This window comes from Artemia franciscana, chromosome 9, assembly GCF_032884065.1.
Source record: "Artemia franciscana chromosome 9, ASM3288406v1, whole genome shotgun sequence".
Classification (NCBI taxonomy): Eukaryota; Metazoa; Arthropoda; class Branchiopoda; order Anostraca; family Artemiidae; genus Artemia; species Artemia franciscana.
The window spans coordinates 25,339,592-25,354,692 of NC_088871.1; the positions used below are offsets into that span (position 1 = coordinate 25,339,592).

Here is a 15,101-nt window from a genome sequence, read left to right on the forward strand (position 1 = left end):
AACTTAGCATCTTGACACGCTTTCACTAGCTCTCGATTCTTTGAAAACTCAGGGATTTCAGTATATTTACGAATTTTCCTAACGGGAATAGCAGCCTTTTCTGCGGTTAGTAGTGCATGGGTGATTTCAGCACAAAAGCTATTGACCTGTATTTTAGTTTCTTGGATATTCCTTTGCACGTTGGCTTGTAGGAGATTATATGGTACATTAATCTTCTGCAGCGTCTTGTCGAGCACTGTCTGATAAAGAGGAAAGTCGGCCTTTAACCAATCCTTTATTTCGTACCACTGTGAAGAACTTTTTTCCTTAGGAATACACACATTAACACATGCTTCAATGGGGATATGGTCGGTGGAGTGACTTCCTATTAGCACGCTAACTGTGCCACTCACGTTTAATGTGCATGCGACATGGTCTATATTTGAGACTGAGCCACTAGTGTGTACGAAAGGAAAATCATTGTATTTTGGAAGCACACGATACCGATTTTCCAATGTGCTTAGGATCAACTGGGACCGAGGAGACGAGTCGTCCGCTAGATCACAGTTATAGTCTCCGATTATAACTCATTCCAGTTTGGACAACATAATGGTCTTGAGGCACTTTGCAAGAGCACGCACTGCCTTTGAAAATCGGTTATCTGATTCTTCGTCACTGTAGTTTGTGGGGAGGTAGACATTGACGATCACAAGATTCCCAGCTCTTATAACCATAAAGTTTTCAGCTGTATGAAGACTCTCGGAATCAACTGCAGAGCTACATACGATCGCTAGTCCACCAGAGGGTCTTCCACGTTGACGAGACTTTGCTGGGACAAAATAAAATGTATGATTGTCTGAAAACTTGAGCAGTCTGAGACAATCACTTGTCAGCAGATGTTCTTGGATGCATAGAATATTGCCTCGCCGACATAATTCTTCAATTAAGGGGATTCTGTGAGACACACCTCCGTTCATGTTCCACGAAACGATCTTAGTACTTGCATGCTGTTCATTCATCGGAGCGTTTTTGCTTTCCAATTTGCTTTTTCATCTCAGGACATTGGAATGACTGACAGGTATGTTTTGTCGATTTACATGCTGCACAGCCAATTGGATTCGTGCAGGGGGTAGTAGCATTTGACGTATGGCCTAGGACACCGCAACGAGGACAAACCTGGGGAGCGGAACACGCCGCTGAAACGTGACCGAATTTCTGACAGTTATAGCATCGTTTTGGAAGGTACACAAATTCTTCAATCGGAAAACGTTCAAACTCTATTTTTGGCGGACTTTTCATGGCCAGAGCTAGCTGATAGCGGGAAGAAAAGTACAACTTATAGGTTCGACTTCTACCACACTGCTCTGCCCTTTCGCAACCTGAAACGCAGTTTTTTCACCTTATCGGCATCATATGTAGTCGGAATGTTTTTAATCACGCCTATAAAAACTGGGGATTTCACCCTAGCTTCTGCACTTAGCGACTTCTGGTTGATAGGAGAGGCAATGCTGTTTGCCTTGACCTTCGTTTTAACTACAAGCCGCCAGTCAGATCGACTTCTTTTCAATTCAACATCATCGACTGACAGGTCTTCTCCACACATACTCATCAAAAATTGTTTTCGTTCCTCTGGCGTGGTAGTGGGGGGGGGGGGGTTCTTCAGAACTACGGAATAGGGTAGTGGAGGAAGTCCATCTGGCGCAGGATTGGGTTGGTTTCCGTCACTTACGGATTTGCCGGGGGGCCACGGGATTGGGACTTGGTTGTAGCGCTCGAGAAAACCCGAGAACTGCCGTCGCATTTCATTCACTGTCGATATGACACATGCGCCTACTTCTGCTCCACTGGCCGGTACTTCTTGAGGATCAAATATAACGAACTTGGGAAGTTCTATTCTTTCTTTAGCGCATCTTGCAAATAGCTTAGCATTATCCATTAAATTGTCCTCATCTTGGACGCATTTCGTAAATCGATCACCAGTTTTGGCCTCCTTAGTCAACAATTCTTTGGCCTTTAAGATTGAGTCTCTATCAAAAAACTCCACAGCTCGTTTCAAAAATACTTCCTTCTTTATCCCGCTAGTCATTGAACGCGATATGTAGTTCAACACAGGATTTAGTATTATAGTCTCCCCCATGCTTGAAGCAAGTTACTGAAATCACCCAGGAACAAGGGAAGCGTAAGGACCCCCTCACCTATTCCCCGCAATTTACAGGTAACTGAATACCGGCGGGTACAGTACGGCACTTTTGGAGGGTTCCTTCCCCTCTTCTGCCTGTTCTAAGAAAAAATAAGCACCTTAATGAAATGGAAACAAAGATGACGCTCTATGAATTTGGCAATATAGATGGCGGGCCAGTCTACTTGAGAAAAAGAAGGCGTTAATAATAATACCCAGAGAGAAAGACCTATTCTAGGAACTGGAGAAAATCTCTCAAATAAATTTAACTATATATCTATCATTAGAGGGTATAAATCAATGTGAAGATAACCTCAAAGCAATGCAATAGCCTTATCCCATCAACAGCAAATAAGCAACTTCAGCTGCAATAACTCTGGAAATAACATAGATACAGTTAGTAGATACAGATAGTAACAGTTAGTAGTGATAGTCGCCCAATTACCTAAAACATAAACCACAAATACCAGCCCATCATCATCTTCGAATTCCCAAACAACATATATATATATATATATATATATATATATATATATATATATATATATATATATATATATATATATATATATATATATATATATATATATATATATATATATATATATATATATATATATATATATACTTGAGTTCGAACTCAACTGCAGCAAAAAACTGCAGAGCTCGGAATTTGATTACAGCGATGATATTATGCGAAAACGTTAACATACTAATCGAAACATGAAGAAGAAGACAAAGAAAACTGATACAAGTAGTGAAAATGGACGATAATATCAAATAATTACAAGCTTCCATGACAAAATAGAGAAAGCACAGCATACTGTCTAACATTTTCTTCAAAGAAATATTAAGGGAAAAACCACAATCCTTATCCTTAAAATACCTTTAAAAAAATTAACATTTTAATGAATATATAGGACTTAATAGCAATATCTACGAATAAAAATTATAAAGGCAAAATAAACAGTAATACAAAAGTCTCAGTGACAAAAAGGGATATCTTTGAAGATACTGAAATCAATTTTGTCTTTAAGATCATTTAAAGAGAGAGGACCCAAAAGATTTTTTGAGTAAGAATATCTTTTTTTTTTAATCAGTTTGGTTTCGTAGAGTTCATTCTACATAGGCTGCTATCCAGTTGCTGACCGCAGCAGTAAGTGATGGCCTTGATAATAAATTTAAAGTCAGTTCAATGTTTCTAGATATATTAAAGGCGTTTGATACTTGTGATAGTTTGATCTTACCGAAAAAATTAGAAAATGGAGGCATTCGCAGGAATGTGCTGAGACTTTTTGCTTCTTATCTTTAAGATCGAGTCTTTTTTTTTAAATTGGACGTCCATCAATAGATCATAAAGTAAGACGTGGAGTCCCACGGGGGTCCCTCTGGGACAATTATTTTTTTGCAATATAGGTAAATTACCTATACTTAGCATTTGCTGGACTGTATATTGAAGTTGGAAGGGCTCACAGACAACGTGACCCTATTCAAGCTTTAATTCTCTTAGCGGATGATTTCACATGTCTTACAGTGATAGCAAGAACAAAAAGTGAATTACCAACTATTACAAGAGATAGTATGTCAAGGATAGAAAAGTGGATGAAGGTTAATCACCTAAAGCTGAATTAAAAGAAATACCATTGGGTAGGTTTTTTTCTAGATCGCCATATTATTATCCTTGGTTAAAGGAATTGAATATCAGGTCTTGCCGTATTGAGCGTGCACTGTCTGTGAAATATCTTGGTGCAATAGTGGATGATACTCTTAGTTTCACTAAGTACATACAATGTAAATCATCTAAAACTACTCGGAATGTAGGGAATCTGAGATAGTTGAAACATTTTTTTCTAGTTATTATACTTAGATTGATATGTTTTTCTGTTGTCCACCCTTATTTGATTTATTGTTGTTCGTCGTGGTCATCTACTTTTCAAACACATTTTAAGTCATTCGTGCTAAAGTCGTGCTCTCCAAAATTCGGCGAATCGGGTTCTTATTAATTGTGATAATCCTTATGTCAGTAAGAGATAGTCATAAAAACAAATTCATATTTTACCAGTTTCAGGCCTTTTTAGTTTTTATAAGGTTCTTTTTACGTTTGATATATTGCATAAAATGCACCTGACTGTTAGATTAGTGTGTCTGAGAAAGATGCGGCTGAATATGAGACAAGGAATTTGTCAATAATTGGAAAACCAATTAAAAGATCTACAAGGTCTGTATTTTCGGGAGTCCCTTCCTTATGATATAGTTGAAGAGAATGATAGGTCGACTTTTCGTAGGTTGCTTCGGGACATTGTTTTGGTATTTATCTTTTGTGTTTTTTTTTTCTAGATAGAGTTAGAAAAAAGTATAGAATAGTATTGTTATATTAGATTTCAATAGTATGGGGTCTCAAGTGGTAATGTTTTTGCTTGTTTTCTATTTTGGGGAATCCGTTGATGAGTGATTTGTTTTGTAGTCTCCAGAATGGCCGCACAAGCGGCCATTCAAAAAAAACAAAAGTTTTTTTGGGAATTTTTTTTCTTTTTTTGCATTGTTTTTTTTTTTTTTAAATAAATTCTCTCTTTCGAAGAAAAGAAAGATAGAGGCATATTTATTCAGTAAAATAAAAAATTAATAAAGTGCAATATGAATACAAATTCTTAAAGAACGAAACTTAATATCTGGATGAGAGTGAATTAAAAACAAAAGTGGGATGTACTGGTTAAAGTGATAAATAGTAATAACATATGTATTAAACGAGTTCACTGAAGTTTGAGTATTGCCAAGCTGGAAAAAAATGGTGTCGTTACTATATTAATGGCGGTTTGCCTATCCCAGTGAAAGCGTAATTCTCTGTAATTATTCTAGTAAACTTCAAAAAAGAAAGAGTCCTTTGGATACACATCTAAACAAAGAATAACACATCTTACTGCAGCCTTAGCAGGAGATTGAAATTATTTCGACACAATGCTGCAATCCATATAAAACGAATTTGTTCAGTCGAGAACCAAGGCAGATGCAAATGGAGTATTCACAAACAAAAACATTTTATTTACCAGATGACGCGGAATTTACCCACTGAAGCGAAACTCAACTCTAGTCAGAGCCTACCTTAACCAAAATGTGACATAGCTTAAGATACCTTTTTCACATACACTACTAAATTTATCATTTTGGGACCAACTATGGATTGACAGGACCACCAATAGCTAGAAGAAAAACAACAAAATTATCGCCAGTCTGCGACCGGTGACGACTGGTCACAAACGACAAAGAAAAAAAAAACAACTTACTACGCAAAATCTATTTGATCTTTTTTAGTGACGTGCAGCCTCCCTCTTGACCTCAAGTAATCAACGAGACTTCCTTTGCTCATAAACTCCGTCACAAGGTATACATGGGGGTCACTAAATACCACACCTAGAAGCTGGACAAGGTTTGGGTGTCTCAATGAGCTGAAATAAAAGTAATTAATAGTCTTTTCGATGGTAGACTTGCATAATTGGATGATGAAAAAGTTTCAGCTTTGCTAAATATTAAGAATACAACTGAGGGAAATTACCAACCAGCTTTTTTGTGTTTGCAAAGGCCAGTTGACCTTTAAGACCCTCACACGACGGCTAGCCCCTTTACTTCAGTTTCCTTCATTTATTATCACCTTTTTCGGGGGGGGGGGTACCTTTAGACCAATCTTCACGAAGGCGATGGCAAAATATAAGCCTAATTCACATAATGCGCCAACTCACACAGTGATAATAATCCTTGAAAATGTAAAAAAGGGGGAAATGTTTAAAAAAAAATTATTTAAAAACAGAAGATACAAGAAAATACGGATTTTTCAATAGCTAAAGGAAGGGAGTGGGAGGGGGGAGCTTTTTCGTTTAAGAAAAATTTACAAAAAATACCTTTCAAAATTTAAAGAGCGGGAGCAATTGTCCCCCACCTTAAGTGGCACCACTGAGTTATAATAAGTCAAATGAAAAAAATTAGGGGGAGGGGAATATACAGTCAAACATATCAGGCACTGGCTTCAAACATTCAAATTTAATCTACAAAGTGACAAATCTAGAACGCATTTTTCAATATCTATAGGGGGTAGAGGGAGGAATTTTTTTTTCAATAAAATACAAATAAAGACAGTTTTCAATATCCCCCAAAAAGATAAATTTTTAAGATACGCAGGATGAAGAAAGTATAAAAAAATCAGGGGGTGGGGGGGCAATTGACGTCACTGAGCCAAGTATTTCATGAAAATTCTGCTTGGACGATGCTCCAAGGTAGCACATAATGTCCCTTGATACATAGATGAGAATAGTCTAAAATCTAAATGGAAATACCGGAAACTCGTGTTTAAATCTGCATACTGTAAGGCCTCAAGAAGTGGTGAACCTTGAGATAAATATGGCCCAGAGCCAAACAGGGGCTTCGGGCAGTTGCGTTAGCCTCAGGCGACTTTGTGCTGTGATAGGGATGGTACCAGTAACAGTGTACCAGGACATATATAGGATAGGATGGGAGAATCTTCTTCATCTCCTCACCCAATAAAAAAAATTCGAAGGAACAATACATCAATGAAATTAGAAAACAAAAATTGTTAGTGAATTTTTCTAACAGCTTAAAAGCACCATTGAAAAGCATTCGCGAATCAAAAACGCAGGATTATAAAACTCGAAGCATAAAACCAATTGTAGACTGCGTTATAACTAAAACATTTATAATTGTTTAAAATTTTATATTAATACTTAAAAATAATTATAATGCTGCATTTAAAAATATAAGTTTCAAGTTTCGATCTTCAACTCCAGTGTCTATATTATTCTTCGTTTACAACTTTGACGTATTGATCTAATCAAAAAAAAAAAAAAAAAAAAAAAAAAAAAAAAAAAAAAAAAAAAAAAAAAAAAAAAAAAAAAAAAAAAAAAAAAACACTCCAATGCTGGCTTTATCAAATAATAGGACTTATATCCTATTATTTGGCAGAATACTTATGTATTATGCCGGCTAGCGGCAGGCGTACATACTTCAGTGAGTACAAAGACTGAAGAACTATTTTTGAAACTTCTTATAACACTATATCTGAAAAAAAAACTTTCCCGATTTTTACACCCCCACTTCTCCTCTAGGATGAGACCTGTTTCCATCTATGACCTAAAAATATGGTTGCAATGGACAAGAGTACATAAAATTTACTCACGTCATTACTGATGCTTCAGCTAAGAATTTCTGAGCTGCCCGACTGGTATCTTTAAGCATTTTGACAGCCACTCTTTCTGAACGGTAGAATCCTAGTAAAACATCACCGAATTCTCCTTTCCCAATACACTCTCGGAGCTAAAAATAAATAGCTTTTAGTAGTAAGTTGTGAAAACCTTCACTCGTGAAATACGTCACTATATTACTATTTTCTAAGCAAAGTTGAAAAGGAGCTATTTTTCTGCTGTAAAAAACTTTTTTGGGACTTTTCATTAGTTCCAACCTGATGCTTATTTATTCTCTTCTCCTTCTTTTCTTTACTGAACTTACTTGTTCTAAACGAAATATATTCGCTGAAAAAAAAAAAAAAAAAAAAAAAAAAAAAAAAAAATAAAAAAATAAAATAAAACTTCAGCAAACAAGATTTGAAACTATTAAGTTGCATAGAAAATGATGTCAATTTAATAAAAAATATAAACAAAATGAAAGAAATCCTTAACTAAGAAGAAGACGTATCTACGAATCAATAACGCAGGGTAAGATTTTTGAAGCCTAAAAATCAAGCGACGTCAGAGCTCCCTGTTTAATAATGCATAAGTCTATCTCAAATTCAGAAAAAAAAATACGATAAATTTAAATTTACAATTGACAAGGATTGCTCAATGTAGGCAAACATCTATATATATAAAAATAAGTTGTCTCTGTGTGTGTGGGTCTGTCGGGTGACGTCATTTTTGTGTGTTGACTGACGTCATGTTTTCGACTGACTAAATTACAGACCGGGACACAAATGACGACCGGGAGACCGGCACATAGGGAATATAAATGACGACCGGGACACTCAAAGAGAAAGCGACCGGGACACAAGGAATGTTCGATTAGCAATCACCATCAACAAAGCACCGGGACACAAATGACGACCGGGACACAGGGAGTATAAATGACGACCAGGACATAAGTAAAAAAAAACTAAAAAAACTAAAAAAAAGGTAAAAACTACAAAAAAACTAAAAAGAAAAAAAAAACAACTAAAAACTAATAAAAAAACTAAAAAAGCTAACAAACTAAAAAAAATAAAAAAGAAAAAAAAAGGAAAAAAAATGACGACCGGGACACAGGGAATATAAATGACGACCGGGACACAGGGACACAACTACAACGGGGACTCCGGGGGGCACAGGGGGATATATAAATGACGACGGGGACACAGGGAATGTTCGATTAGCAATCACCATCAACAAAGCTCAAAGGCAATCATTAGAATCATGAGGTATAACTAAAAAAACTAAAAAAAAAGGTAAAAAACTAAAAACTAAAAAAAAGACCAATTCAAAAACGAATGTATATACAGACCGGGACACCGGGACACAAATGACGACCGGGACACCGGGACACAAGGAATATAAATGACGCCCGGGACACTCAAGAGAAATCACAGACTGGGACACCGGGACACAAATGACGACCGGGACACAGGGAATATAAATGACGACCGGGACAAAGGGACACAACTACAACGGGGACGCCGGGGGGCACAGGGGGATATATAAATGACGACGGCAACAAAGGGAATGGCCGATTAGCAATCACCATCAACAAAGCTCAAGGGTAATCATTAGAATCATGAGGTATAGATCTGAATATGGATTGTTTTCCCATGGACCATTATATGTTGCATGTTCAAGAGTCGGTAAACCTGACAATCTATTTGTATGCACAGACAATGGGACAGCAAAGAATGTTGTATATTCGCAAGTTTTACGTAGTTAAAAACATATATATATATATATATCTATCTATATTCACAGGTGGGACATAGGGACACAACTACAATGGCGCGTAACTAATATGGCGCGTAACGACTTACGCGCGCGGGGAGGCTTGGGGGGGCGAAGCGCCCCCACCTACTAGGTGTTGGGGTTGCGCGAAGCGCCACCCCAACAGCTAGTTATATCATAAATCTTAATTATAAACACTTTTAATCACAGCAATATCTATATTTTAATCCACTTGTGGTCAAATTTCAAAGGTTGAATTATTGGTCTTTAGATAGATACTTATCCGGGTTAGGTAAAAGACAATGCCTAGTAAAAGACAATGACGTCCCATACTAAGAAATACAATAGCCCATAACTCCTAAAAAAAAGTCAGGTCGAAACACAAACTACACTATTAGAACCACCTTGTAGGAAACTCCTGTATAGAAACTTACAGCTCCTTGGCTTGAGCAACAAAGAAAATATATTGGTTTTAAAAACAAGATAAGCGGGAAAACAAGATATTTTGCATCGAAGGTATTTGTTTTTCCTCTGCAGCTAGCAGGGTACTGGAACATCACAGAGAGCTGTTTAATGACTTATTTTAAAGGAAATTGATGTATTTAAAAATACATACTTTTGTAATTAACAAAAATAATTTTTAAAATAGTATATATTTTTTATATAAAACCTGTACAAGATTGATGAATGACGTCATAATCGTAGGTTGTAACCATATATGGCGTAAAAGTAAATGTAATATTATGATGTTAGCTATAATTACGCAAGGATATTTTTACATAAAGGATTAGTATAGTTCATAATAAATAGGGATTAAGTAAGTTGCACCGGTATCATGGCTATAGAGATAGTCTTCACCAAGCAAAGAACAAACCAGGTAATATAGTAACTAAAATTTACATTAAGGATCGATCTAGCCCATTGCTTCGTCGAATATAGCTGAAACCTAGTATAGAATATACCAGGGCACATAGTAACTAAAGTTAAGATTTAAAAAGTTATTTGTCTGGGGTATAGTGCTGTACTGAGTTTTGTCTCTTTCTAATCCAAAATTCAACTATGAACAAGCCATAGTTGTGATCCAAGCTGTTTGTTAATCCTGTTTGTAATCCAACTAAGAATTTGATCACAAGACCGATCATTCGCAACATTCAAAATTTGAAGGGTGATTATAAACATTAGTTTTGAAGGCACTTACATATAAATAAATAGTTTACTTTGGAACGTTCAAAAATTATCCCTTGTAAACAGGAGGTTGCCGCGCTACAAATTATACTAAATAATAAAAAAAACAAGTTTTTTCTACTGAAAATAAGAAACAACATTACAACTTAAAACGAGCAGATATTATTCCAGAAATAGGGGGGGCTGTCATCTCCTCAATGCCCCTTTCTTCACGCTCAAGCTTTTAATACTTTTAAAAAGGTTCTGGCTAATTAAACGGCCCTTGTGTTTCAAGAGTCGTTCTTAAAGAATTGGGATAAAAGGCCAGACTTTAGAGAAAATACCGGGGTATTGAGGAGGACAGCCCCCCTCATATACTGAATAATTTATGCTCGTTTTAAGTTTTAATGTTGTCCCTTACTTTCAGTAGGAACAAACTTGTTTTTTTTTCATTTAATTTCTGATCGTTTTTCAAATAATCCCTGGAAATCCACACCCTCCTCCCTCGAAAAAATATTCCATGAAAAGTTACTCCCACTAAAAATCTTTCCTCGGGAAATCACCCCTGGACAATTTCATCCTCCCTGCGAATTCCCCCCCCCCCAGAAAATTATTCGCTTACTTGTTCTTTAATAAGTTTCTGACCGTTTCTAGGTCATGGCAGAATCTCTCCGGGTGGATATTTCTCAGGAATCCCCCTATGGAAAGTTTCTCCCACGGAAAATTTCTCCATGGAGAATTTTTCTCTTTTGAAATCCTTTGCTCCATATAAAAATACCACAGAGAATTCCAGCTTGGCTGAAAATTTTCTCAGTAAATTCCCCTAGAGCATCTCTAGCTCTAGAATAGTGTTGCCAGCGAGAAAGTAAAATGAATAAAACGAATTTTGTATATGAGTTCTGGCAAATTCCGCATGTGTAAAATTTCTCATAGAAAGTCTACCCCAGGAAACTTCCATCCTAATGGGGAATTCTCTCAAAAATATCTCCCCCAGATAAATATCGGCATATTTCCCATAAAAAAATATAATATGTAACCAATGGGCAAATTTCATAACTTTCTCCTTATTTCCCTTTCTCCAGTGTTTCTGGGAGGTCATGTCATCCCCAAAGACAGAGTTATTGAACCTTTCAACGATACTGAACAAAATGACTATCTCAAAATTTTGACCAGAAGACCTATGGGGGACAACGGCATGGGAGGGGGCTAGTTTCCCTTCAATTTGTTGGTCATATAAAAAGGGCACTGGAACTTTTAATTTCCGTTCAGATGAGCCCTCTCTCAGTCTTCTAGGAGTGTTAGTTCAATGTTATCACATATGAAAAAAAAAACGTAATTATTCTTCTGGCAAAAAATACCAAGGTGTTTCTCCTCTTTTTCGAAAATCTGGTAATTTTCTAGGCTCGTAGCTTTTGATGAGTAACATAAAACATAATGAATTTTATATATTTGGAATCAGCCTAAAAAGCTAATCCTTTTGATGTATTTATTGTTACCAAAATCCAGTTTTTTTAGAATTTCAGTTACTATTGGGCCGAGTCGTTCCTTACTTACAGTTCGTTTCCAAGAACTATTCCATCATATATTGTAACAGATTTAGCACTTTACTGAAAACTAGGCTATAAATCTCTATTTTTACATAAAAAAGGACAAAAGGGACAAAAATGACAATCAAGTATATCAGATTTGTCAAAGCCATATTTTAGTTTTTAGAATTAAAATATTTGAATTTTGTAAATTATCTCTCCTTAGAAGAAAATGTTCGAAAAAAAACGTGAAAAATAGTGGTGTATATTCTAAAAGATTCAGCATCAAGAAATATCCTATTGCATAAGAAGTAGAATTGACCAATGTTTTGATGATTTTCTACGACACGGACTATTGTCTGTTTGGACGTACAGCTTTCACAGTCCAAATTTCTTGCTCTAATTTTGCGTGTCCCTTGTTTTCTCCAATAAAAAAATAAACATATTATATCACACAATCAAAATTTCCGAGTGAAAACCAACCATTTACCTTGAATAATTTATTTCTTTCATAGGTTTAAAAAGTTTAACAATAAAAAAAAATCCCCATGTCAGCTTTGCAGCAGCAAGATCAAACCTTAACCACGCATCTCCAGGCAATGGTCAATTGATGGGTCCACCCAAGGACCCTTGAATTATTCCAGTGCATTTTAAGCTTAAATGTCGCTCTTTACTTCAGTCAAAACGACTTAGTCTCGCCTTTCTCTTTCTTTACGTATCTTCTTCTGCATGTTTTATCTCCATTGAATTAAAGATATTAAGGAACATATCCATACATTAAAATACCATTCTAAAATAGTATCTCATCATTTCTCTTCAGCAATCACATGTTATAAACAGGAGGCTTAAATTGTATTGTGGACGTCTTAAAGCAAAAAAAAAAGAACAAAAAACCAACAGCATGCAGACTACACGTTTCACGGATGGTTTCCAATAGGCCCAAAATCGACTTCGGTTCAAATCAAACAACATTTATGAAAAACACTTAACTCTGTTTTGCTTGTGCAAAGACAGAATTGCAATATAAGCGTCAAAATAATTAACAGTAACCTAAAAAAGGAAACATCTGTACTTGATTCAAAATAAAAATAGCCTAACTATATTATTTTTACTGGCAGAATGGAGATATGGTTTTTTAGGAGGTTGCAACCAAGATTTCTAAAATTATGATTTTGTTTATTTTTGTCCCTTTGCGTCTTTTTTTTTATCTCTTTCTTTAATATTCAGTCACGTGTGTCTTAAAAATCTACCATAGTAACCTTTATGAACTGGCCCAGGATCCATTTGAAGCACGTTTGTTTTAATTAAATTCTATTACAATGATTTGGTTAAAAGGTTTTTAGGATTTGTGCATGTTTGTGTGTGTGCGTATGTGTCTCTGTATACGCAATGCATTGAATTATATTCAAGTAAGGAAGTTAATCACAGACCCCTCACAAAATAAAGTGATCATTCACTGCCTCATCCACGTTTACCATTTTAAAGTATTAGCCCTTAATTCTGGAGAATATTTCCGAAAATGAGAAAATTAGATCCAATCAAATGTTTTGACTCTAAGACATAAAAAAAGTCAGTGTACAATCAATAAGGTCCTGAATTATCACAAATTGTTTAATTCATTATGAGGAAAGAACGGTTCTATTATGGACTCAATGGAACTAACATTCATTACTTACAACGAGATCATTTTCTTGGATAACCCATCCAGCCTCTTCAAATGCCTTTCTATCCACAAAAAAATCTTGCTTCCCTTTCTTTGGTACGCTAATTGTCAAGTGAGTACAAAGTCCATCTGCGTCTTTTTCATAATGCTATATAAAATAAAAATAAAAATAAGCAAATAATTTAGAAAATGGAAAATTAGACCAGCAAAATAACTAAAACAGTCAAGTTAAAATCGTGATCCACATCATACTCATAGAAAAACGAACTAAAGATCAGACTATCTGTGCTTACTACTACGAAGTAACCTTACACTCTACTACCACAATCATTAATAAGAGTCAATCATACTTCAAGTACTACCTAGGCACGCATATTATGGGGGTTTGACCGCCGATAAGCGGGACTAGGTTCCAGAGACATTACTTCTAGTCCAGATCAAGGATTTTTTCAGTTTCTTTCTTTTCCGTAGCCGAAAGAAATGAGCTTGATGGGTAATAATATTGGCTGTGTGCATTGAAAAAAAAAATTATAGAGGTACTGCTGGCAGTTACACTAATTGGAATTAGATATTGAATCGAATTTATTGAGAAAAAAAAAACAACAAGAAATATATAAACTATTTAACAAAATCCACAGTATTTTACATAAAAAAAAACAAAAATACTTCAATTTAGTTTCTCCCTTGAGGTTCTATGACCAGGAAAAAACAGGGGAGAGACAAAATGAAGAATTAAACAAATTCATCCATCCAATATTTCTTAAATTGTACACTCACATTACAAACCGATACATCCCCCCCCCCAAGAAAAAAATCCAAGTTAGGCAGGGGAGTAGTACATGATTCCAGCTACACAAATAAACAGCAGACCCAATCCACAGACATCAATTCCTCGGAAAACCGAGGAAAACCTAATTATTAGCAAAAAAATTTCTAACATACTTTTTTAAGATAACTACACATGTTTCCCCACCCCCCTTCAGAAATTACATTTTCAGAATTTACGATATACCGCCAGGTTTTTCAAATCTTTCTTATGGACCCCTTTTGATTTTCAACTTGACATGCAGGTCCAGAGTAATATCAAAATATGAGACACCTTCCTCCCCGTCCAATAGTCGATACCCATAGCATAACTAGCGACTGTCTTGTTCAAAGACAACCAAAAGCTATAGCATTCATAACCTGTAAACTGATATTTGATATTCCTTACACCTGAACCAGTTAAGTTAAACAAAAGTGTATGAAAAAAGGAATGGTTGAGTTGCAGTGTAGGCTACCTCAGTTAAAAGAAACAGTTGAAACCCTTATTACTTTCTATGATTTTGTCAAACATCACTTACCATCAATTTTTGGGTTAGTTAAACCTCACAGTGGTATTCGGAAAAAAAAAACAAATTGGATTCGGAAAATTTTTACGACAAAAATTCGATTTGTTTCACTTTAATACAGGGTTGAATGTCAAAAAACAGGAAAATCGGGTAACTTTAGGAAACAATTTTTCCAGGAGAGGGGTGTTTCAAGAACAAATACAGGGGTACATTCCCCCTATTTGTGTTATCGATTAAATATTGTAGTTCTTAATCTCTCAAAACTTTCAAAAAGGAAAAAATTCGTTTAAAAATGATTAC

At 35.6% G+C, this 15,101-nt stretch overlaps 1 protein-coding gene across 1 annotated transcript in view; it reads right to left on the reverse strand.

The window, feature by feature from the left end:
* The window catches only part of LOC136031192 (tyrosine-protein kinase CSK-like), a 48,839-nt gene that overhangs the window by 7,539 nt on the left and 26,199 nt on the right, over nt 1-15,101 (reverse strand). The window contains exons 3-5 of the mRNA XM_065710548.1: nt 13,484-13,618; nt 7,341-7,477; nt 5,440-5,601 (exon numbers count right to left, since the gene is read on the reverse strand). Of these exons, the coding sequence (XP_065566620.1) occupies nt 5,440-5,601; nt 7,341-7,477; nt 13,484-13,618 (434 nt within the window). The remainder of the gene's footprint in view (nt 1-5,439; nt 5,602-7,340; nt 7,478-13,483; nt 13,619-15,101) is intronic.